Source organism: Plectropomus leopardus, chromosome 11 (assembly GCF_026936395.1).
Source record: "Plectropomus leopardus strain MGB_pleo_1.0 chromosome 11, ASM2693639v1, whole genome shotgun sequence".
Taxonomy (NCBI): Eukaryota; Metazoa; Chordata; class Actinopteri; order Perciformes; family Serranidae; genus Plectropomus; species Plectropomus leopardus.
The window spans coordinates 23,969,414-23,994,754 of record NC_142186.1 but is presented as its reverse complement, the minus strand read 5'-3'; the positions used below and the strand labels follow the sequence as shown (position 1 = coordinate 23,994,754).

General features: G+C 39.9%; 1 protein-coding gene across 2 annotated transcripts; it reads left to right on the top strand.

The window, feature by feature from the left end:
- The first annotated feature begins 2,076 nt into the window (after positions 1–2,076).
- Positions 2,077–25,301, top strand: gsk3ab (glycogen synthase kinase 3 alpha b). 2 transcript variants are annotated; one of them, XM_042489743.2, is made up of 11 exons: positions 2,077–2,230; positions 2,336–2,521; positions 11,110–11,297; positions 11,535–11,618; positions 13,545–13,655; positions 17,183–17,313; positions 17,600–17,804; positions 18,571–18,666; positions 20,241–20,427; positions 20,588–20,665; positions 22,520–25,301. In XM_042489743.2, the coding sequence occupies exons 2-11, from the start codon at positions 2,347–2,349 to the stop codon at positions 22,585–22,587; spliced, it is 1,323 nt and encodes a 440-aa protein (XP_042345677.1). In that variant the 5' UTR covers positions 2,077–2,230; positions 2,336–2,346; the 3' UTR covers positions 22,588–25,301. The 2 variants fall into 2 exon arrangements, with proteins under 2 accessions (XP_042345677.1, XP_087940476.1); XM_088084350.1 differs by lacking the exon at positions 2,077–2,230 and having other exon boundaries at positions 2,237–2,521.
- The last annotated feature ends 40 nt before the right edge of the window (positions 25,302–25,341 follow it).

Here is a 25,341-nt window from a genome sequence, read left to right as displayed (position 1 = left end):
ACCTGGTTTGACATCAGTTTGCTAGTGCCGAGTTTAGACGCCTTTCACAAATTACTGAACCCTGTGAGGAACTGGTTTGATTTCTTCAAAAACATAGTGAAAACACAATGACCAGCTTGGCATGAAATGTCCCACAAACTGCAAAAAATTTGTTAAAGGTGATGAAGAAAATTATTTTTTTTTAAATACAAACACACACATGTATGCATATAAATTTGTGTGTGAGTGTGCATATTTTCAGTTAATTTTATTACATTTTACTAATTATTATTATTGTTATAACTAAATTTTACAGTTTTGAAAACCATACATTTAATGGTTAAAACATTTTACAAATAAAAAAAAGACAAGTATTTACAAACCAGACAGATAAAATAAAATAAAACAGACACTTGTGGGAACACACAGGGGTTTACCTAATTACTTTAATAATAACTATTAGCATAAATTAATAGTTATGATGAGATCTGATTTTTTTTTATTTTTTTTTAAAGGTTGTATATCAGGACAATTTCTTTCAGAAATGTATTTAAGTTTTTACTCGTTTCTTGCTCATTTTTGCACCATGTGCTGTTAAGTTGCTCATTGCCTTCTCCGCATGTTTTTGATGGTTAATATATGGTTTCAGTGTAACACAACGCAAACAGCGGCGGCACGTTAGTCATTAATGTATAAAATAAACAGATCCAGCGGTGTTTACGCAGATTTTCTGGAACAATCCCGCGAACATCGCAATTTTCAGCAGTTAGCCAGCTGAATGCTAACAGTGCTAACAATACGACCACCACTTAGTACAACCTCGCTGACTCTTGTCTGATTTTCCTCACATATGTGATTCATATCTTTGTTTACAGTGTGTGATGGCATATGGAGAGCTGTTGGCGGCGCTCCCTCCGACACTACAGACCTGTTTCTCGGCACCGCGGTTTCCTGACAGCGGCTCCCCGGTTCGTCGGGCGGTCCGTCAGGCGGCGCTACCCACTTTTCCCCGCAGCTCTCCGGCTGCGGCGGAGGGCCCTTCTTTCCCCTTACCTCTCATTTACTCTCGTTGGACGATCCCTCGTGTAGTCATCATTCTTCGTTCACACGAGCCTGCGCCTTTTTCTTAGTCCCTTGTTACCGTCTGTGGCGAGAAAATACAAAAATATGAAAAATTTCCGTGGGAAAATAAAATTCAACGCGTGAAATGAAATGTTTGCCCGCCGATCGTCTTCATTCTTGTGATACGAAGCCCCGCCCAATGCGGTAGTCGCAATATTTCAGAATCTCTAAATGGACAGGCTGGCTGTCAATCATCTGCTCTGATATACTGATGGGCATTGTAGTTTTTTTGTTGACCGTTGGAGTACAGTTTTCCCCGAGCCCATTGATTTTTTTGTTTGTTTGTTACTATTGAGCAAATTAGCTTGATTTCAGGCAAAACATGCAAAAAGTCAACGAGCAGCTTTACGAGAAATGATCTGAATAAAAATTAAGAGTTTCTTAAAAGTAACAAGAAAATGACCAGGAAAAATGCATCAAAAACAAAAGAAAGTAAAAAATGAGAACAAACAAGGAAATTACCTGAGAAATAAGTGCGAAAAAAGAATACTCATAGCCTAATTACCAATTTATTCTCTCTGTAATGTTATTTAAATACATTATTCTAATAATTATAGTTTGTTTTGTTTTGTTTTTTAAAATAATTGAAGCTTACATATATTGTGATATATTGTCATACATTGTCCTGGTTAATACTGTGTTGGCTCTTTGTCCATAACAAATGTATCATTTGGGTATTACAATATGCAAACATGAAGATGAAAGGGTAGACTTGAATTTTAATCCTACTGCTCATGTATAAAATTATTTTTGGATAGATTCAGAATAATTCTTTTGACTGTTTGAGTTGTGTATATGAAAAAACACATTTTTATGATAACAATGGTATTGTTTGCAAAATAACCTTTTGTTTTAAACCTGGTTTTTTAATCTGGAAAATTTTAAACCAACACATGCAAACAGACGAAAACAAAGCCACACTTACAACAACTGAAAATAAAAATCAGACATTTGCAATTTCAATGTCATATTTCTTTAGAACTGCAGTTTGAACTCGAATACCCCAAGAACTCATGTTCCCAATAACCCTTGCGAGCTTTACGTCGTTGTGCGTCAACTCCCCAGTCCCCCCACCATCACCGTTCTACAGAGGAAGAAAGGGGGAGACGGGCAACCTGTACTGAACGCTGTAAGTGTAGTTCATATTTATATCGAATATTAAAATATACACATATATAGCTTACGTCTGTGCCGGTCTGGCTGCTAACAACGTCCAACCTTGCCCCGGCTTTAGTTCACACAAATATGAGCGGCAGCGGGCGGCCCAGGGCCAGCTCATTCGCTGAGCCTCCCGGAGCTCCCGGATCCGCTGCAGCCGGTGCCGGATCAGCAGTAGCCGGCGGAAGCTCGACAGGAAAAACTGGGGCTTCACAAGCCAGTGGAAGCAGCTCGACGAGCTTTGGGAATCTGAAACTCCCCAGTAAGTATTTTATTTTTTATTCCCCCCACTAGCCCATTTAACGCGCTATTGCAAAGACGCTGCTTGTTCGTTATTTTTGGATGAATGTGCCGGAGAGGACTCGGGGTCGATCATTGTCGCGGAGCAAACCTTAGCCAGCGAGCTGCTAGCTGGTTAGCTAACTTCGGTTAGCTGTCCAGCTAACGTTAGCTGTGTTTTTCATTAAAGAGCCGTTGCGATCGAGGGCTTTTATCGCATTGCTAACATTATCGTTAGCCGCTTGTGGCAAGCTTGGAACTAAGCTGCTGATATTTCGACGGTAAAATAACGTTATGTAAATGTTTTCGGCAACATTACCTAACCATTGTGTTTGCACTGTAACCCATGAACGGTGTTGGTGTTAGCCGACGCTTTAATATATTCGACATTAATATCAGATGTGTAAGCTAGCTACAGTAGCTTTGCTAGCGTTTGTAATGAGAAGGTTTAAATTATCTGGTTTAACTTTTTAGGCGTCGTCCTCGTTTCAGTCTGATCTTGTACAGGACGAGGGTTTTGCTAGTGGTCTTCTTGTGGTAGCATGAAGAAATGGAAATTGTAATCACAGAAAATAAACCAAATTACTGAGCTCCAGATTCGTATTAAATGGTGACGGTACTTAAGCCTATGTTAACTACTCACCTGGATACCTACACTTATGCATATATGAAAGCAGCTATGTCAGGGTTGGAAATTCACCTATTTGCCCGCCTGCCACTGTTACTGGTGAAGTCGAAAATCTACCAGCCACTCAATAGACTACCATTGTTATCATTTGGCTGGTGAGTGAAGCAAATTTAGCAGCCACTTGTACATTTTATGCATGGGTTTAAATAGCAGATCTAGTACATGAATCCACTTCAGGTCATCATTCTTCAAGAGAGCGATAAATCCAGCTTAGTACAGTGGAAACTGTTTGGTAAAGCTTTATTTGGCACATTGTGCAACCTTGTCAGCATTCATTAAGTAGAAGAGAAGTTCTGAATTAAATTACATTTCTATACCCCCTGGAGGAAGCTATTATTTAAGTCTGATCTTACACAGGACTAGGGTTGCATTAGTATATGTCATGTGGTGGCCTAGAGAAAAGTAAATAAATGAAAACAATCCAAAAACGAATTACAGATTCTTCAGCACATGGTTACTGTACCTTAGCCTAATTTAAGTACTCACCTGGATGCCTTCACCTATATGAAAGCACCTATGCATGAGTTTAAACAGTAGGTCCAGTACATAAAACCACCTTAAGTTATCATTCATCAAGAAAGTGAGAATTCAAGGATTCCCACGGCCATGGAAAACCTGGGAAAGTCATAGTTTTAGTAAAAATCATTGAAAATGTTAGAATTTTGTAATTTTGTTTTGTGTACTAAAATTAATAGTCTTTAGGGGAATACCTTCCACGTAATGTAACATAACAGTGAATTTATCATGTTACTTCGTACTTAAGACATAACATAGCTCTAATATGCATCGACTTCACGCTGCGCGATAAATCGTTTTTACATCGTAATCGTAATTGTCACATCAAGAAACATGCCATGTCGTGAGGCAGATTAATGCGAACAACGATTTGCTTTTTGATATAAAAGGAAAACTCGCACAGTTCTTATTTTCCATGACCAATACCGAACAAGCCTTCCACTATAAGACAGATTACATTTATATGTGGCAGCGTTTGTTATGGGAAACGGGACTCTCTTTTGTGTGTGTCTGTGTGTGTAATAGTAATGTAACCAGGCCAGCAAGTGCTGCAGCTACAATGACGGCCGTACTTGTCCAAAATGAAAAATGATGTTATTTGTCCTTTAAAAGTCATCGAAGAGTTTTAAAATTATGTTTATGAAAATGTGTGGGAACCCTTGAATTCCAGCCTGGCATTATGGAAACAGTTTGGTAAACCTTTATTTGGCACAATGTCTGTGCAATCCTGTCCGAAACCCCTTAAGTGGAAGAGAAGTTCTGAATAAAACTTAATTTCTGTACACCTTAGAGGACGCTTTTTATTGTCATAAGTAGGCTGTATACTTTTACGCCGATGGATAGCATGCTCACCATCTTCCCCATTTTGATGCCTCTACTGGAAACAGTAGTCTGTCAGCAGCAAAGTCCCTCCAGCTGGTTTTACTGGTGCAATGACAAGAACTTGCAGAATGCTTAGGAGCCGTGTAGCTATGCAGCGGTAGCAGTTGGCTGAAGATCTGTAGGGTTGGACAGAGGTGTGCTGAAGGACAGCCCGGGAGAGACAGAAGAAAATAGCATCACAGCTCTTGTGTCAAATAGCATTTTCAAAACAGGAAAGAAAAATGAGTTATATGGAGCCTGGCAGAAAATAATACTGATCAATAATTAATTACTAGAACAAAATTACTAAGAAAATGAGTCGAAGATCAAAGTGGACTCTAGCTGCTGTGTAGTGAATCTGTGCATGTACATGCAGCAGATCAGCAGATCTTCATCGGGTGATTTGGCTCACTCTCATTCATTGCTGTTGAATGTACGCTCACTTTTTCCCTCGTTACGTTTTCAGAACGTCTCGGACGTGATCGTCAGAATCTGCTGCATTCTGTGAAAGTATTGTTTTTGTGTCAGTCAGAGGTGCCTCGAACCCGCAGAAACCCTCGCAAAAGTGCTATTTTAGACTACATTGAGACTAGGCCGGTCAAATCTGGAAACATCTCACCATCTCTACCTTTTTGTCAAACCAACCTGACTATTTTCACACCCCAAACTAAGCTCTCTGGAGTTGTTAAATCCGAAAACCACAGGCTTAATTTTTTAATGTGCATGGGGCAAACTGAGCCTGAGCAGGATGATGTGTCCCTGCTCAGACATGGTTACATGCTGTGTAGCAGCAATGTTAAGAGGGCTGCTTTCTGCTGCATCTACTCTCTGTAATTTTGTCAATACTGCCAGTCACACAAGACAGATGTCAACATTAACCTCCATTTACTGCTGTCAGAAAACTTGGCAGCATGTATTAGTTATTTAATCAATGGCTTTCCTGCAGCACTGAAGGAATAACTGTTGGTGATTAACAGGTAACATTAACAAGCCATGTCTGAACCACTTCTTAATACTCATTCAGTTTTCTGACAACAGAAAGGGAAAAATGTGTTAATGGGGACAGTTAAATTGTGTCATGGACAATATTTAAAAGACACCATCATCACTGAGAGCAAGAAATGAAAGAGACCAGCTGAGACTGACTGAAAATATACAGCCATTTTCGCTTATGAAAGCCTTTAGGGACGATGCCAAACATGTGAAGTGATTAGAAATGCCCTAACGAGCACTATTTGCAAATTTGTTCTTAGGTCTTCATTTTGTTTAATATTATTTAATGCTAATTACGATGTAGTACCCAAGTCTTCGTAGCGATACCAAAACAATGCTTTTTTTTTCAATACCAAAACCTTTTTCCTTTTACAAAGCCCCTTTCTCATTGAACAAAAAAACTAAAATTCTGAAATGTAAAATGTAATTCAAACGCTCATAGTTTTACAGGAAAGTTGCCTATTAAAAAATGTAGAATTGATTTAAAACAGAAATTATCTGATCAAATAAAAAGAAGAGTGAGAGTCTGAGCGAGTATTCCCCCGCCAGAAATTGACAATTTCAATTGAATTCAGTTTAGTTCAGTACAAAGCCACATTAATTCCAGTGTGTTCGTACATGAGAAGTCATGTTAAAGGCACTGGTTTTCCTTGTTCGCCACCTGCACAAATAAATCACATGTTGTCAGTTGTGAGGTGGTGGGCTAGAAAATTTGAACATATCGCCCATCCCTATTATCCATGTTATTTTTATATTTGGCCTACTTACTCCTTAACATTGATATGTACCTTTCTTCTGCTAGTTATCCATTTCAAAAGTATTAAGCGTTTAACAGGGATTTGTGGGTTATTACATGTTTTACATCCTTTAAAATCTCAGTTGTCTCCATCCTGCATGCATATCCTGAGCTGACACACACAACCATCACTGGTGGCATAGTACATGGTCAAGAAAAGACATGCAAAGATACGGATCTAGTGTTTCTGTCCTTATTAAGTGGATTAGATATGGACGAGACGTGACCAATCCACATTAAAAATATTTTCTTCATCGTGTCATGAAATGTAATGTTTCAGTGGGATTCTGACTCTGTTTAGTTCCACAGCAATTGTACCAATTTCTGGCCTAATGATATTTTATATTTTTTAAAAAAAATATGAGTTCCATGCCTTGTGAGGCTGTATAGACTTTAAATTTGGGAAAAAGAGAGCAGCAGTTGACCCAGGTGAATTGAGGTATTGGAGTTGTAAACAGAGAGAAAACGGTGGAACTGTACACTGCAAGAGCGTCATCTTGAGTCTGTGAGGTGCAAAACAAAATAATAATAGCATTGTCACCGTTACTGGAAATCATAGCATACCTTGAAAAATGTGAATTTTTGATCCAATTGTCGATACTATGGTGAAAAATTCATATTAAGTGCATAGAATTTCTTTTTCTTAAAATATAACAAGGCTGTAACATGACAAGGATGCATTTTATTTCTAAATATTAACAATAAGAGAGAGAAAAAGCACAGCTGGTATTAGTGTAACAGTGCCGCAGAAAATTAGTATTCACACCCTTTTAAATCTTCAGAATTGATATGTATTGATAAATCCACAGGGTCTCCGTGGATCCTTAAAATGTCTTAAAAGGCCTTGAATTAATCAATCTAAAAGTAATGCCTTAGTTGGTCTAAGAATGTCTTAAATGGCACATTAAGATTTTTTTAAAGTCTTAGTTTGCTTATAGTGAAATCAGTCTTAGATTTAATTTTAGTGGCATTGAAAAAGTCTTAAAAAATTCCACTTGCTGTAAGCTGCAGGACCATCCATCCACCCGCTTATCCGGGGTCGGGTCGTGGAGCAGCAGCCTAAGCAGGGAAGCCCACTTCCCTCTCCACGGCCACTTCTCCAGCGTGTCCTGGGTCTTCCCCGGGGCCTCCTACCGGTGGGACGTGCCCTGAACACCTCACCAGGGAGGCGTCCTGGAGGCATCCTAATTAGATTCCCGAGCCACCTCACCTGGCTCTCCTCAACGCGGAGGAGCAGCGGCTCTACTCCGAGCTCCTCCCAGATGACCCGGAGCTGCAGGACCCCTGAGACAACACTACAACTTGAACTTCAATAGGCGGGAGATTAATTTTTCTGATTGGCAAATTTAAGGACCATCTATATAGATATTTGTATAATACGTGAATGTGCTTGATGTCTGGTCAATAGAAGCATCCTCTATAGTGGAGGACGGGAAACATGCCACTGTGGATTTATGACATAATGGCACTAATAGTTTTATGATTTATCCAAGCCACACCCAGTGAAATACATCGCCACACAGCATCAGGTAAAATTCTGTTATAATACCTATAGGCCACTAAATGGTAAAATAGATTTTGTAATTTATCATGCCATTTTTGACCATTTAATCAAGTTAAACATGATCTTGAGATTTATACTTACAAACCAACCCCAAGCTAATTGCCCATTAGTGTGGGTGTGTGATGAGAGTCACTCTGCTCGTCCCTTTTTGTCTTACTCATCAGGCTTGCGTTGACGTATCAGAAACCAAAGCTATTCACTGACAGCTGGGCAGAGTGCTCATCTTTGCATTCATTATTCAAGGGACTATCATGCCACAGCTGCTCCATATTTAATGTGCTCCCCTCTGACTTAACTTGTTTTAAAAAAGGGTGTGAAAGTGATGCTAAAAGGAAATACAGAGGAACATTGTATTGCGTGGCGCTTGAATACAGGATACAGGGGTGTGCAGGAACCACACAGCGACTGATCTCAAAAGTGGAATATTTCCCGCTGACCTGAGGGTAGAGATCAGATCTAGGCCAATCATGTGGATATGCTATCGGCTGCAGTTCGCTGATAACCTTTAAAAAGTTTGGGCTGGAAAATTACAAAAATAGCAAAGTATTCAGTTGTCTTTTGTCACCACTTATCAATTAGGGATCTAATTTGTACGAAAAACACTGCATGATTCAATAAATTCCTGACAGAAATAGCAGTCGATAAAGCCAATTTACTGTCTCGTGTTTTTTACAAAATACTTCAATACTCCATTTTGAGACTCAGAGACCTACTAGGGATCAGGAGGGGTCCTGTTGAGACAGGCGAAGTGAGCAAGCCCTGGAAATGGTAGCACTTCTGGGTGTGCTACTGTCCACGCAATTTTTATCACAGGCTCTGACAAGCCTTTTGGCAATTGGCCTCTTCTCTGCTGTTCTTCCCCTCCCAGTGTCATTGCTTCTGGTGCCGATTTGTCAAATCATTCTTGACCCAACACGGGCACAGGCGTAAAACACTGAGCAGCTACTTGACCCTAACTAGAGCTGTCAGTTACTGTTAGATCTTGAACATCTCACTTTGTCTGATTTCCACAAGGTCAAACATCCTGGCATAAATAATTAGAATATACCTTTATTTTAGCTCTTAGAGGAAATCTAAATTTAACCTTATTAGTCCACCTATAGCACACCATTCATAAAATATTTGAATAGAACAGTGTAATGAGGACATCTGTACATGTGATAACATAAAAAATGCACACAAATATATGTGTGTGTGTGTGTTAAACTGGCCCACATTAAGGGAATACATTAACTTATCCTGGGGGTTTATGTGTATAATTGATATGGGGACATAGAGGTAGTTGACATTACAGAGGTGCTAAGCTGGAACTGTAATTGAGGTTTTAATATACGATTCAGATTGATACAGAGACACAATAGATGTGCGCTCTATCGTGTCTGAGACTCTTCTTCATCCTGAACTGGGTTTAACGTGCTGCAGGGAAGTACTCCAGTCCTTCCTGTTTGAAATGAGAATTTAATGTCAGTGGAGATTAAACAACATTCAGACAACTTTTCATAAATAAGCCATAGGCGGAGAAATTTGGCCAGCAAAGCACAGAATCTAGCTTTGAGGAAAACTGAAACAAATTTGTATCGGTCATTTATTTGGTAATTAAATAATGTTTTATTTTAGCTGTTACATGAGTGGAGTACTGTTGTAGACTCCAGTCTCTGTTTATTGTGACAACAAGGATAACTTAACTCTTTTTTTGTGAATTTCCACTGGATAAAAATCTCACTAACATCTGGCTTTTGTCTGTAATGGGAAAGGTTACTACCTGCATTCATTCCCAGGACAAATGATCCTGCAGTCATAGCTCCTATCGGCAGTAATGGAAAAATGACATCCAGGTGGCCGTTTGCCCCTTTTCCAGCGCAATGCAATGAAACAGCATCACAGTAGCATCCTTCTATGTCCAAGCAGAGAGTCACAGCTATGTTTCGGCATTATTTAGGGGCGCCCGGCTCTGCTGCTCCTCTTCTTTCTGTCTCCCAGACACAGAGCCGGCAGGGTGAAACCTGACCGTCTCGAGTGCTCCTAATTATGCAGCGCTGTTTATTGCATGGGACATCAGCTGATCCACTTCACTATCACTTGCCACCGGTCCGCTGGTAGCTAACATTGAGCACACAGAGGTCATGTAGTTTAAATCAAGACGGCAAACCCTTATTTTGCCTCTTATTGTTAAGCGGCAGCACATAAGTGTAACTTCTTCCGTTCTTCCCTTTCACAATAAAAGCCCTGGACGAATACACTGCATCTTAGCTTACCAGAGTGATAATATTTACATGCTGAGGCTATGATGGTGAGCTGTTCAATTTATTTAGATAATTTTGCTTTGGATTACGTAGTTTGCAGTCAATATGATTCATTATTACTCAGATGTGCTGAAACAAATGTAGGCTAAATATGAAACAAATAAGGAAATTTATAATTTTGGCCAGGAAAAAAATATGCTTGGCTGGTAGATTTTTTTCATCTACCAGACAGCTTGGCTGGTGAGTCAAAAAGTTAATTTCAGACATATCATCTACCACAGAGCTGTGTACACATGTCTGGTCTACTGGCAGTGGATAAGGAGGTATTTGTCAAGTTTAAATAACACATATACACGCTAACTTTGTTTGAAAAAGGGTATTTGACAGCAGTGTCATATACATGAGTCTAACTGAGGTTGAACGTGGTAGAAGTAGACATGCATCGTGTGTGTGTGTGTGTGTGTGTGTGTGTGTGTGTGTGTGTGTGTGTGTGTGTGTGTGTGTGTGTGTGTTTGTGTTTGTGTTTGTGTGTGTGTCTCCAGCATGAAAAGGGTTAAGTCTTGTTTCACGCAGGGGACCAGTGGGAGAGTGTTTGGTGAGTATTAGGAGCTCATTACCAGCCAGTGGAGTGTGTCTGGGGAGCCACCACATAGGTCACAGCCACTTAAAGAAGAGGAAGGGCTTGTTGATGTTTAACTTCTTCGTTGAGGGCACACTTACGCCTAACTGAAGAGGGTCATCTCACCGTGCTGCTCGCATTTCTAAACACTAAAAAACTGAATTTCTGTACATTTCAGCTTTTCAGATATGAGACTGTGTGAGTTTGCTGTAAAGCTGCAGTGTTTTTTCTTGACAGAGAGAGCTCTGATCGTTTATTTCTAACAAGGCGTGTTTGTGCTCTCTTCCACAGGAGACAGCGGCAAGGTGACGACGGTGGTAGCCACACCCGGCCAGGGCCCCGATCGCCCACAGGAAGTGTCCTATACAGACATAAAAGTTATAGGAAATGGCTCTTTTGGAGTGGTCTACCAGGCCCGCCTCATCGACAGCCAGGAGATGGTGGCAATTAAGAAAGTTCTCCAAGACAAGAGGTTTAAGGTATGTTTCGACAGGTTGAATCATTTAGATAATTACAGTAAAGCTGTAAACTTAACATCTATAAAAGATCATTTGGCTTTTGGTACATGTAAGCAACTTTGTTACTCTGTGGATCAGAATATGATGTTCTTCAGTAATTTTCCTGAATTACAGACCTGTGCCAGTTTGCTTTAACACATTTTTTCACAGTTCCTGTTTTTTTTTGCATTTCTCTTTATTTTCCTTTCTTCATTGCAGAATAGGGAGCTGCAAATTATGAGGAAATTGGACCACTGCAACATTGTGAGGCTACGTTATTTCTTCTACTCCAGTGGAGAGAAGGTGTGTACGCACTGACTTGATGGTTTACTGCAGTAGGAATCAAGTTTCTAGATGATGTACTCTGCCTCCACACCCAGCCATTTAATGGCGCATGCATCAATGATGATTCATAGGCATATTTTAGACAAGTTGATCCTGGTCTTTGTTCCTGCTGCCAAGGAGGTTCAGTTCTGTTTTCAGTTTGGTTTGTTTGTTAGTAAGAGGGATTCTTATAAAAAACAACCTGATTTTCATAAAACTTGAAAGGGTGTAGCAGGAGCTACAGAAGAACCCATTGAATTTTGGAGAGTTCAATATTCACATTCACGGGTACCAGTAATCCTCTGGGGTGGTACTCGAGAACAGTGGTTTCATGGGAGAACCGGTACGATTGTAACAGCACTTTTTCCTCAAACTAAGGTGTGGTTATGGAAACTAAAATAAAAACACATTATTCAACTAATTATACTCTTACTATAATTACCACATCCACGTGTAAATTGTAATAAAATCAGCTCCACCAGAGATATTAATTTGAATTTGACTCAATTTAAAACAGTTCCAGTTTAGAAGTACCAAATGCATACAGAGCTGATGTGATTAGGCTTCGGCAAGGCAAAACCATGTTTTGACATAATTCTAACATGTTTGCCTGCAGATCTGCAAATTTTAGAAGACTGGACTATTGGCCTTGGCTGAGGTCTGCGCTCTCCGAGTGTCCTTCTAGTTGTACGTTAAAGTCACACTGTTAACTTTTAAGGGTTTAAGCACCATTGCTGAATTGTTGAGGTGATTATTGTGGTTTTGCTTTGCCTTAAATGTGTCAAAATCAGAGAAAACATGAGCTGTATCAGCCAAACTTGGCTTTTGATCCATAAGCTCTGAACTGTATGTCCTAGAAAGAAAATAGTTGTGTCCGTGGTTTTCTCAGATTAAGGTGCGTTTTTTTTAAGTGAGCCATGTACAGCCCTGTGCAGCTGCATTTTGTCATTGTATGTAAACCTAGTTAGTACAAAAAGTAATTCATGCATCCGAAGTTTCTTTTAAAGTGGCAACTGGACTTGTTGAGGTTTCTTGAAGACGTTTCGGCTTTTCTCCGAAAGGCCTCCTCAGTTCTAAAAAGTTGACCTGCCGAGAGTTGAAGCGTAAATCTTAGGTGGACCATTAGTACGCTAATGGTCAAGGTGTCACATGAGAGTCGTCAGCTAGGAGTGTGGGGGCATGATTGACGACACCCCAACAGTCTTGGTCCTTTCTGGGTCCTTGGTGTCACATGATTTAGAGTAATTGATGTATCCTGTTTTATGTGTGGAGTTTGCATGTTCTCCCTGCGTTAGTGTGGGTTTTTCTCTGGGTTCTCCAAAGACATGCAGGTTAGGTTAACTGGTGACTGGAAATTACTCGTACATGTGAATATGAGCATTAATGGTCTGTCTCAGTGTGTCAGCCCTGTGATAGTCGGGCGACTTGTCCACGTTGTACCCCGTCTGATTTATAGTCAATGAATGAAGCAGTACATTGGTGTCAGAGAGCCTGAATACCCCCCCCCCCTCTCTGTAAGTCAGACATTGTTCACACTTCATTGTACTCCAAAATAATTTACTGTGGCAGGCTAACTATGCTTACATTCATAATAATAGATGTATTATGTTTTTTTTTTTACTTTAAAAATGTAAATGTTGTGGATGAGTTTCATCTTTGGTAATTGTTTATTCAATCATTGTTTGCAGCAAATATCCATTAAAGATAATATGTGCAAAGCACAAGATTAATGTTTTATATTGCAATCTTCAATCATACAGCTAATCACTGCATACAGCTACAATAATTGTTTTTTGTTTTGTTATTCACTCCATGTACAACCCAACAATTTTATTAGTGTAGTTTGTTTCATATTACCTTTCACTTTTTACGTCTAGTAATACAGTTTTTCTTTCTCTTTTCCAGAAAGATGAGGTGTATTTGAATCTGGTGCTGGACTACGTCCCCGAGACAGTGTACAGGGTGGCTCGGCATTTCAACAAGGCGAAGACCACCATCCCTATCATCTATGTTAAGGTGAGTACACACAAAAAAATAAACACACACACACACAACTGATTGACAGCTGACAGCTGTTGAGCTGGGCATTTCACCCAAACTGCTTTCACAATGCCAACATAGGGTTAGGGTTCAGTCAGTTGAAAAATGTTCAAACTGGTTTGATATTAAGCCAAACATCAGACTGGACCAGTATGCTGAGTTTTACAAGGTGTCCCACTTTGCTCAGAAGCTGCTCCCAAGTGGAGCATTATGACCGAATGTCCCAACAGCAAACTAGTGTCTGACTATCACACCACGTCGCATAACATCGGAGCTCTCTGTCCACATTGAATCCATTAAATATGCACTTTTGTTGTGCTATTTAAACAAACCACAAAAATATCAGCTGTGTGTTAAATCGGACTGGAGATGGAGGTGGCCAGCCTTTTAAGCAGGTAGGTTTTCATTAGCAACAATCATTAACCAGAACCTCAAAGCTCCCAGGAGGTCTCCCATCTGGCGATCTTCCATTTGCACAAAATCAAATTGGGTAAAGCTGAGTTAAGCGAAACTGGAAATCCACCGTACTCTAACTGACATAGCGACAGTTTAATCAAGTCAGTTATGCAGAGATGACACACTTCTTTTCTGTGAAGTAACAAGTGTGGCTATCATCATAGAAGCAGATATACTGTCTGATCTTTTAGACAACAAACTTATGATGAGTTCACAACGCTTAAAGAAGTTATGTTTTCACTTCTGTCTGTTCATCCAAAAAAAAAAAAGCAGAGAATGTAAAATAAGTGGACATTTGTTTGGGTCCATTTTTACAGTGATGTGGGATTAATGCATTTGATTTTTTTTGCTTAAATCTATGATGCTGCATACATACAGGCTTCTTTACAGGTTGAAGGTCTTTGGCAGAGATCTGTGCTCTTGGTGATTTTGAAATTTGAAGTACACTACCATCTGTAAATATTTAATTCTAAAAAGATGAGAGTTAAAGTGACAATCTGCAACTCCGACTTGGAATTGCAGATATGTTCACTTGGACTAATGGGTTTCATTTGCACTTTTTGCGCTCATGATGAGTCACCGGTTTTCATGCTTGGTCATCATCTCTCTTTGGGATTAGATTTAAATATTTCATCATAAGTCTCTTGAATTGAGTTTCATCAATTATTGAGCAATTTTTAACAAAATTCGGTGGAAGCTGAAAATTAAATGTTCAGTAATCGCCACAAACAACGGAGTATTTTCAGAGTTTCACAGACGGCTCACTGTTTAAGGATTATGAAAGCAGAAAGGGAAAGATGGACCCACGGGAATTAATCTGTTTGAGATACACTTGGTTCCTTGTCTAAAAGGGTGCTCATTTTCGAGAGTGTTTGTGTGTTTACCGTGTCTGTAGCAGCAGAGAGGACATTATAGCTGTCTCATGGCCCATTTCACTTCCTCAGCCTGCTGCTCCCCTGTGGCTTTGAGACACATACTGATCTCTCTCTCTCACTCTTTCTCTCTCCTCTGTCATCCCTCCGTCCTCCAGCGACACACACTTCTATCACAGCGTATCTGGGGGTCTTTTTTCCCCCCACCCCCTCGGTCTCCATGTGTTTGCCATGTCTCTCATTGTTTACCTCTTCCTCGCCCCTCTTCTCTCTCCGTGCCCCCTTTTTAAACATCATCTCTCATCCCTCAGTCATCTTGTCTGTACTCATTTTGTAATCTGCGGCCAGCCTGCTGTCACTTCATCATGCGGGTAATAATGATGATAATGGTGATGATGACAGTGATTTGTCATATTAAGATGCTTACCGTCTGCGTCCCACAGACACATTAAATGGATGCAGACTTAACTGTGTGAGCAATTTTTATTTCAGAATGACTTCATTGACCTAGGTTGCGCAGACAAATGTCAAATCGGGGTTGGATGAGGACAGTTGCACCTCTTCAGGGAGAATTTCTCACCCCTGTTATTTTGTTGTAGAAACACGCCACTGCAGGCTGCATCAGACGCCACGCAGCTGCTTCTTTCAACACGCACCTACACAGTGCACCCAAAAACATAGTCAGGGCACATATTGAAGTGAGTGGCACGTGATAAAAATACACACACACAATACTCGCTCCTGCCTCTGCAAAAGAAATGATATCATCTTGTTACAAGCAAAGGAGCCTGATGTGTATAGCTCCGTTTCGCAGCTGATCAGATAGACTTCAAAGAATCCTTCACCTGCAAAATGACCATTTCTTTATTAATTACTCACCTACTTACCCTGAATTTGTGTAGGAAACTTTTTGTTTCTTGCATGTCTTCAATGACTTAAATTTAATTTGCAAAAGTCTAATATTTTCTCCTGTCCTTTGGAGGCAGTAACTGTTTTTGTATCACTGCATGTTGGGAAAGGTTAAGTTTTTTTTCTCAATAATTTTTTATTAATTTTACATTAACAAACAACGAACCAGAAAGCACAGATCTCGCCAAATTACCAAGAACAAGAATAAAATAATGATAATAATTATTATTAATAATAATAAAGTACATGGGTCACATTAACACACATTTGGATCACACTGCATGCATTATTGTTTTTGTTAGATTCAGAGGAAGAGATTTAACCGTCTGTGACTTATTTGTGAAGACAAGGTGCAAGCGCCCTTTCTGCAATAGATCAACAAGATCACTAGGAAGATGAGCAAGAAGGGGTCGCCATATATTATAGAAGACATTACTGTTACTTTTTAAAATAGCACTGAGATGTTTGATGGGAAAAACCTTAAAAGTTTCTCTGTGCCACTGTGTAATCGAGGCAGGTTTCTCCTGAATCCACTGGAACAGAATACATCGTCTTGCTAGAAGCAGAAGTTAACACATTAAAGTCAGCTGTCCAGTGAATAAAGAGAGCAGTCCCATCGGTATACACTGAAGAAACAACACTGGGTCTAATGTCAAAGTTTGATTTTTGTGACAGTGGTTTGTGCTTCGTAGAACACTGTTGAATCTGATTTATGGAGCGCTGTAGATGGGAAGCTCATCATCTTATAATGAGCAAGTGTCGATTTTCAGCAAAAATGTAAATTGCCGTAATAGAATAAATCATTTTTTATTGGTTGAGCCATCCATCCCACTTATCCCAGTCCAGATTGCAATAATTTAATGAATTATTTCATTAGGAATAGTTGTTACACACTGCTGGAAAGTAAAATGTGATCATTCCCGGCCATATTGTCCCGACCGGTTTGCAATTATACTTTCATATTTTGGCCTGTATGATCATGAAAGAGGTATCAAATTGCATTCAGTGTGATATTTAGAAGTCCCGAATGTAACTGGGTAAAACCCGCAGAAACTCGGATTGAGCGCAGGAGCTCAGGTACCACCTGTCAGTCAAGAATCACCTGACTAAGCATGAGAACATGGAAAAGACATGATAACAGTGATAGATAACTCTAGGGTCCTGAGGTGCTCTTTTTCTTTTCCTCTTTAAATTTCTGCATGATTCTGTCTACGTTTTTTTTACACTGTCGGGCATAATGCCAATCGTCTCTGTCCCCCCCCTCAGGTGTACATGTACCAGCTGTTCCGCAGTCTGGCTTATATCCATTCCCAGGGCGTGTGTCACAGAGACATCAAGCCCCAGAACCTCCTGGTGGACCCAGAGACGGCCATCCTCAAACTCTGTGACTTTGGCAGGTCAGTACCAGTCTGCCTCTGGACGCGTCTGTCTGTCTCTATCATTCTTTCCATTGTTGTGACTGTCTGCGTCTCAGCGTGCATGTTGAGTCGGCTGTCTGTTTGTGTAGCCATCTCTCTTTCCCTGTCTTGACTTTCCTTGTGTTGATCTGTCATATGTCTTTCTTACCTCTCTGTCTTGGTTGCTTACATGCTGTGGTTTTGTCAAACACTGTCAAATGAAAGGTTCAAGTTGACTGCCGTTCCCCTCCCGAACTGTCGTTTGTGCTTCGTCTTGCTCTTCTAGTGCAAAGCAGCTAGTTCGAGGGGAGCCAAATGTGTCCTATATCTGCTCACGGTACTACCGTGCCCCAGAGCTCATCTTTGGTGCCACCGACTACACGTCCAACATTGACATCTGGTCGGCCGGCTGTGTACTGGCTGAGCTGCTGCTGGGCCAGCCCATATTCCCCGGGGACAGTGGTGTGGACCAGCTAGTAGAGATCATCAAGGTACAGTCCAAATACCACAAACACGGCTGCAAGCTGCTAGATGAAAAGAGACATGGTGTGAAGTTTGAATTTGAAACTGTCAGTATAGTATCAAGAAGCTGTTTTTGTAAAATCTACAGAAAAAGTAAGAACCACTGACTTCTTCCCATTCAAATGCATGTGTACCAGGGGCATTTCTAAAAATTTAAGGACATTTGTGGCTTTGCTTGGAGGGGGGTCCAAGCAGATACTGCTGCAAGATTTTTTTTTTTTTACAAGCTCTATTTTGATGCTTTTTTCACACTCAGTGGCACCTTATTTACACTTATAAACTGTTTTTTTCCTTTCCAGATTAATCATGAATTGAAATTAAAAAATGTTTTAGTAGTTGGTAATTAGCATTAAGTACAGAATCATTTATAATTGTTAACATTAAAAACAGTGGTGGAATGTGACTTTTATTAGGCTTCTTATTTTTTAAAATATCATTAGTCCATATATTTAGATATGGGGCTTTTAATAAAAGATTCAGGGACAAAGCCTCGGACGCCACTCTTGCCTCTTGTGTACTTTTAGATAAATATAGTATTTGAATACACAGGTAATAATAATTAAGAAACGATATAGCCAGAAGGATGATGCAAATTGTACACTTAGTACGGCAAACGATATGTGTTATCATCCAATGTGACAATCCGTCCTCCACAGAGTGTATACAGGCATGCAGGACATCCCAACGACTGTGATTAATATTAATGAAAATACATTTTTCATCCTTGTTAATCAGGTCCTGGGGACACCAACAAGGGAGCAGATCCGGGAGATGAATCCTAACTACACAGAGTTCAAATTCCCTCAGATCAAAGCACACCCTTGGACAAAGGTACGTTCACACTGCTCGAGAATATTAATAATCCTGGATAGCAGTTATCCAAACATCAGTGAGAAGTTTTACTCAGGTTTCCCACCGTCATGGACAACTGGGTAAAGTCGTGGAATTTAACAGTCTCAACTTCCAGGCCTGGAAAAGTCATGGTATTAGTAGAAATCATTGAAAGTCAGGGAAAAGTCATTGAATTTTGTTGCATGTTCTGAAATTAATTGTTACAGTAATCTTCCGGTGATAAACCTCCACTCAATGTGATATCAGTGAATTTATTTTCTGTTAGTCAGCTGTTGACATAATGTAGCTCTGATATGTGTCGACATAGGGCCGCACAGTATCGTTCCAGCATCGAAATTGCAATGGGTAATCGCCACATCGAAAGACGTGTGATGTCAAGTAAGACAAATAAACACAAACAACTTACTTGCTGCTTGATTCAAATGAAAAACTTGCTGTGTTCCTAATTTTCCATGAATTATACCAGCCATTCTTTGCCTTTGAGACAGGTTACGTGTGCGTGCGTGCGTGTGTGCGACGTTGTGGCGGCATTTGTCCTGGGAAACATGTATGTGTAGAAAAGTACCGTAACCATTCCAGCCAGTGCTGCAGACATATTAATGCGAATGCTTTTCTGAAATGGATAATTTATTAAGGGACCCAAAAAATTCATGAAAAAGTTTTGAAATTTTGTCCATGAAAACGTGTGGGAACCCTGTTTACTGTATATGTCTTTCTGGAACAGCTCTTTTTTTTGCTCTTTATGGGATAAGAAAATGCCGTCGGAAGATGAAGAAAACTAGAACAGTAAATTTACGTGCACATATACGCAGAGTTTGTGGAGTCATTCGATAGTTAGCTAGTTAAGATTTGGCAAATAGCATTTCCTTTGCACATTTGCTCTCTTGTACATGTATGTGAATTTCCTTTTTCCCGCTCTTGCTCTGTGAGTTATTGTGTTGATGTGTCATTGATGTTTTCTGGTGCATTCTGTTTTGTATGTGAATCCTGCAAAAACAAATTTCCCTTAGTGGAACAATAAATATAACCTTGAGCCATGAATGCAGTTTTAAAAACACAGAAGCTGCCCTGTTACTGCAGGTTTTAAAAAAATATGAAACGAATAACAATATAACAGTTAACGTAGCTTGATTTTGCTAAATAGTATCATAAACTTTATTTATTGTCTCAGACAGAGTAATCAGAGTTTGAAGCTGATGTTGATCTGTTGAAGGGAGCTCAGACTCAGTAAATTCAGCTTCAGTTTCCTCGCTGTTGTCTCTGAAATAAGTGTTTTCAGAAAGGCTTTAAGCACCACTCTCTGGGATTTTTGTTATGAACCTCCTTTTGAGTCGTGCTTTTAAATTCCTTATAAAATCAAATTTAAAAAAATGGTCACACCGTGAGCCATGGCTGCAATTTGGAAAAGTTTAGCCTTAGTAAACAAAAAAATCAGCAGCGAAGAGCTGTGTGTGAGAGGCAGCTGTCCTCCCCCTCCTCACAGCTGCCTCTCACTCTATAAAAGTCTTGGATTTACATAAGGCCCAAATTTCTAATTCTCTCTCCTCTGTCAGGTGTTTAAGCCTCGTACCCCACCAGAGGCCATCGCCCTCTGCTCTCGACTGCTGGAATACACGCCGGTGACCAGGCTCTCTCCCCTCGAGGCGTGTGCGCACGCCTTCTTTGATGAGCTGCGCCAGCCCAACACCCGCCTGCCCAGCGGGAGAGAACTGCCGCTCCTCTTCAACTTCAGTCCTGTCGGTCAGTTTACCTCCACGTCGTTCTTTACTCTCCCTTATTCTGTGTTTCTTTCGTTTGACTTCTGATTACCTTCAGTTAGTTTCTCATGGTTGGATGTCTTATTAGACCCAAAGTGTTTTATGTGTAATTAAAATTTTGTTTGCCATTTCTGCTCCCTCAGAGCTGTCTATCCAGCCCCAGTTGAACTCCACACTCATTCCTCCTCACGCTCGTGCACAGACATCGCCTGCCTCACATGGTACGTATGATGACAAAAAGGGATACTCTTTTTGATGCTAAATAATAAAACCTATCCGTGATATGTCGTTTTTCATAGAAACATGTATTAGGGATGGGTTTTATTTATACATTTATTCATGTTCTTACTGGATTTGTTTTTTTCCATTTTTGTTCTGTGAGAACTAGTGAATTTTGTTTTTTTGTTTGTTTCACACATATAGATGCAAATTAGGTGAAATAATGAATATAGAGTGCGTGTGAGGTTGTGGTAGAAACCTATAAGGTCTTCTGTCAAAAAAAAGAAGAAAATGAAAATTTTTTAAAAAAGTATTAGTGTCAGTGTAGTAGAGCAGTTAAAATGAGAAATAATGTGTACAAGATGTTTAAAAAAAAAAGCTAAATCTGGGGTGCCCAGTGGCTCATTGGATAGAGTGGGCGCCCCATGTACAGGGGTTGCAGCGGCTGTGGGTTTGATTCCGGCCTCGGCATGTCTGCATGTTGCTCACCCCCTCTCTCTCTGTCTCCCCCTCTCATGCTTAAATTGTCCTGTCCATTAAAGGCAAAAAAGCCCTCCAAAATAATCTAAAAAAAAGAAAGTTAAATCAAAATAAACTAAATAAAAAAACTGTGTCCAATGATACTTAAAGATTATTTTGGGGATCCAGTTATCTTTAGCCCACATAAAGTGTTTCTGGCTTATATGGTTGATCTAAAACTAACCTCAGCAGTTTGTCTGCAGATCCTTAAAAAAACCTTAAAATCTCTTAAATTCAGTTTTATAAATATTAGGCCTTAAAAGTCATTGATGTAGCGGTAAATTTGAATTTTTGAGTTCTTAATCACCACAAACATTGTATCTTATTTAATATATCCACCTTGTGTTTTCTTTTTTGTCAAAATAAATCAAGCTTTTCTGTGTGAAATGTCTAATATTACAAATCTTTAAACCTACCAGTAAAGTTTAAACTGTCTTTTTACTGTGCACTTGCACTTACCTTTTAGCAAAATGTCGATTAACCTAACTCGCTCTAATCACCATATTTCTACATAAAACCTTCCTCTGCACAGGACCACACATAAACTACTAGTCTTTATACTTTATAGACTTTATACTTTATAATTGAATTTTAAAAAAAAAGATAATTTGTCTTAAATGTGATAAAAATTATCTTGAAAAAAGGTCTTAACAAGCATTTTAGTGTCTAATACCTGTAGACACCCTGCCCCAGTCTGAACTCAAACTCTCTGAATCTTAGTCGACTTCTTTTCACACTTAATAACAATAATAAACTTTATTTGTATATCACCTTTATTATAAGAAATGCAGCCCAATGTTCTTTACAACAAAGAAATTACACTCACCAAGTGCTTCAAATGAAATATAAAAGAAATAAAGACATAATAAAATCCACATGTAAAAATAAGAAAAGTTCAGAATAGAATACATAGAAAGCATCTTCAAATGGATAAAACTCACTAGATAATACTAGTAAAAGTACGATTAAAATAAGGATATAAATAGAATGCATAACAAAAGATGGTAAACAAAACCCATTGAGACAATATAAATAAAAACAAAGCTAAAAAGAGAGTATACAATACAGAAAATTAAGAAAAATACAACATTTTAAAGAGGTGCAGCAGTGTGTAAGTGTTAAGCAAAATGCAAAGCTGTTAAGTCAGAGCTAAGTGAAGAGATAAGTTTTTCTCTTAAAATACGTAGTTGTTGGCTTCTCTGATATCTATATGAATGTTAAAGACATTTATATTTATATTTAGACACATATTCGCTTTATAGACATGTGGTCACTGAACCATCCAGCAGAAACAGTGAATTCTCCGTGGCGTGTGTGCTCCTTCTCTCCCCCTGCAGAGGGCAGTGTGTCAGACAGTACCGCCCAGCCCAGCTCAGCACCTGGATCCATCAACAACAGCACCTGAGCATCCATCCCTCTGTCATCCTTTCTTTTTGTCATCCCCATTTTTCCTTTCTCTGCTCTTCTCCCTCTCGACCTTCCTCTCGGCTCCAAACCCTTAAAATAGAAAAGAAATAACTGCACACACCCACATACACACTCAGCAACGCTATGTTCCCTGAATTTTAACCGTTTCCAATAGAAAGCAGTTTCTGTGGCTGCTCGCTTCAGGAAGTTGCAGGGTTGTTTTAAGGATATTTAAGTAGCCATGCTTGGGCTTAATATAAGCTGCAGTTTTAAGTCCATGCTGGCCTGCGTTTGGCCTGTTAGAATAAAGAAACTTTGGTCGGGATGTTTGGGAGATGAGGAGAGGAGGGTTGTACAGGTTCTGTGAATTTGCTGTATTATAATCTATATTTGACTTTTATCCCTTTTTATGTTCATTTTATTTGCATATTTTATGTGTGGCCGTGGTGCCATCAGATGGGGTCCTGATTGGCTGCGGAGTGGAGAATGGGGGCCGCCTGTAAGGCCTGACAAATATTGACAATCATCCTTACAGTGGGGTCAAAAATGGCACATTTAAACGTGCAAGTTTCATCGTACAACCCACTGTGTAGACGAGTGGCTCTTTCCGTCACTTTCTGCTCTGAACTCTACTCGAGTATCTTCAGTTCGCCCAGTCCGATGGTGACTAATTCTTTTAAATCTCCCAGTTTGATACCAAACAAATAATTGGCTGATTTTTGGCTCATTTTTAGGTAAGAGATGGTTTTAAATTTTAACATAAATGAGGGCACCACAGCCTGTCTTTACAGTTTCTTTCTGAATATTAACTGCCTTTTATATGTATGAGAGGGAGCAGAGTTTTCAGTTTCTTCAGTATAAGCTCACGTCGTCATTGGTTAAGCTGTAAACCAAGAGTTTCACGTTATTGCACATCTCCAAAGGGAGCAGAGGAAGCAAAAGGGGGCGAGTTATGTGTACTGTCCAGCTGTTGCATCCAACACAGAAGCCTCAATGATGTCTCACATGTCATAAACCCAGATGCCTGGCACTGTAGGGTGAAAATCACCTCATTAATTATGTCACTTTACGGTGTTGCGTTTCTTATCAGCTTGTCGAAGAATCAGGTGCAGAGAGACTACTGGCTGCTTTCACTGCTCACTCGGCTCGTCGTCGTCATTTCAGCTAGCGTGCTCAGCTATTGTTTGTGCAGAAGGGGGACTGTGAATGAATTTTGTTTTGTTTGTGAGAGAGATTTGTCCAAAAAAAACCCTCTTCGGCCCTTCCCAAACAGCCTGCCTGTGTGACGCTCATATCATGTTCTTGTGGCGGTAGGTGGGAACTGATCGTGAATGATTTACTCAGCCTCTGCAGTCCACTGGCGGCAGTTTTCTTCCACCACACAAACGTGCATGTTCAGCCCAGGTTGACCACACTATATTACTTCCACTAACCTCAGTAATAATCAGACCAGAAATGATGCTCAGATCCCCGAAACCCAACAGCTTTTGGAGCCTCCCCTTCCATTCCTCCTCGTCCTCCTCCCTCTGCCTTCTGCGTCCCTCTTTCCTCCTTTTTTCACTGCTAAACTGTAAATATCAAGTACCTTTTATTTTATTTTGTTATTTTTGTTATTATTGTTATTATATTGTTGTTCTTGTAATTTTTTTTTTTTTTTTCTCTAGTAGACCGGCGCAGCAGCAGCCGGACTGTTTATCCTCAGTCGCAGTCTGTAAATACGATTTCATTTCAGTCCCTGGTTCAGGAGGGGAAAAACAGAACAAAATGTTTCATTTTTATTCTCTCTCCCTCCATTTCTCTCTTCACAACTTTCCCTTTTCCCACATAAATGTTGTCATAACTGTTTTATTTATTGTATTGTGTCTTTTTTGGGGGGTGGGTGGGGCTTTTTCTTTTCCACTGGGGTGGTACATTTTTTTTGTTTTTTTTTTAAATTCCAAAATTTTAGTCCAGCAGTGTCACATGTAAAACGATTTCACATCCAAGATACTGTACTGAGATCCAGACGTTGGTGTGTGCTTTCCAATCAGTGGTCTTGTGTGTATGCAGGTGCACATGTTAGCCAACAGGCGGGACTCCGGTTTTCCGTTTAACTTCAATGTGAAGGGAATGTTACAAGCCTCTGGATCTGTGGGGTCGTTGTGTCGGGAGGGAGCACGGATCACCCTGTGTGTGTCTGTGTGTATGTGTGAATGTGTGTAAGTGTAAGTGAGTGTGAATGTGTGTGTGTCTGGAGGAAAGGGGAAATAATGAATCTGTCCATTGACATGTATCATCTCCAGTGTCCGACCGTCTCCTGTTTTCGCTTACTGTGTCGTATGAGTGTAACGGGTTTGTCCCGTGAGTACGGTGTGTGTGTGCTTCTCAGATACTTGGTGAGTTTCTTGAGCACAGCTACAGGGAATGTATGTGTGTTTGTGTGTGTGCTGGCAGACCATGGACATTATTCTCAGTACTTTTTTCCTAAATGAAGAGCTGACTAAATGTGCTATTTTAATGTTTATTTTTTTTCCACCGTCTGATCTGTCACACTCTGTTTTTAAGTTGCTGTGACCCTGCTCTTTTATCGCCATTGTCTGGGGGTAAAATGTCATTGTTGGGAACAGAACGGTTGGATAAAGGAGATGATTACGAGAGAGGGATGGAGGGAGAGAGACAGTTTTTGTTTGTTGGTATAAATAATTAAACTCATTAATAAAGTGATGAAACTGTTCCTGTCTCACAGTCGTGATTGAATTATACCTGAATAAGT

Excerpts from the sequence above, each read along its gene's own strand:
- gsk3ab (XM_042489743.2), top strand. The coding sequence starts at position 2,347 with ATGAGCGGCAGCGGGCGGCCCAGGGCCAGCTCATTCGCTGAGCCTCCC. Across the intron at positions 2,522-11,109 it reads TGGGAATCTGAAACTCCCCA|GAGACAGCGGCAAGGTGACG; the intron begins GTAAGTATTTTA and ends TCTCTTCCACAG. Across the intron at positions 20,666-22,519 it reads GACATCGCCTGCCTCACATG|AGGGCAGTGTGTCAGACAGT; the intron begins GTACGTATGATG and ends CTCCCCCTGCAG.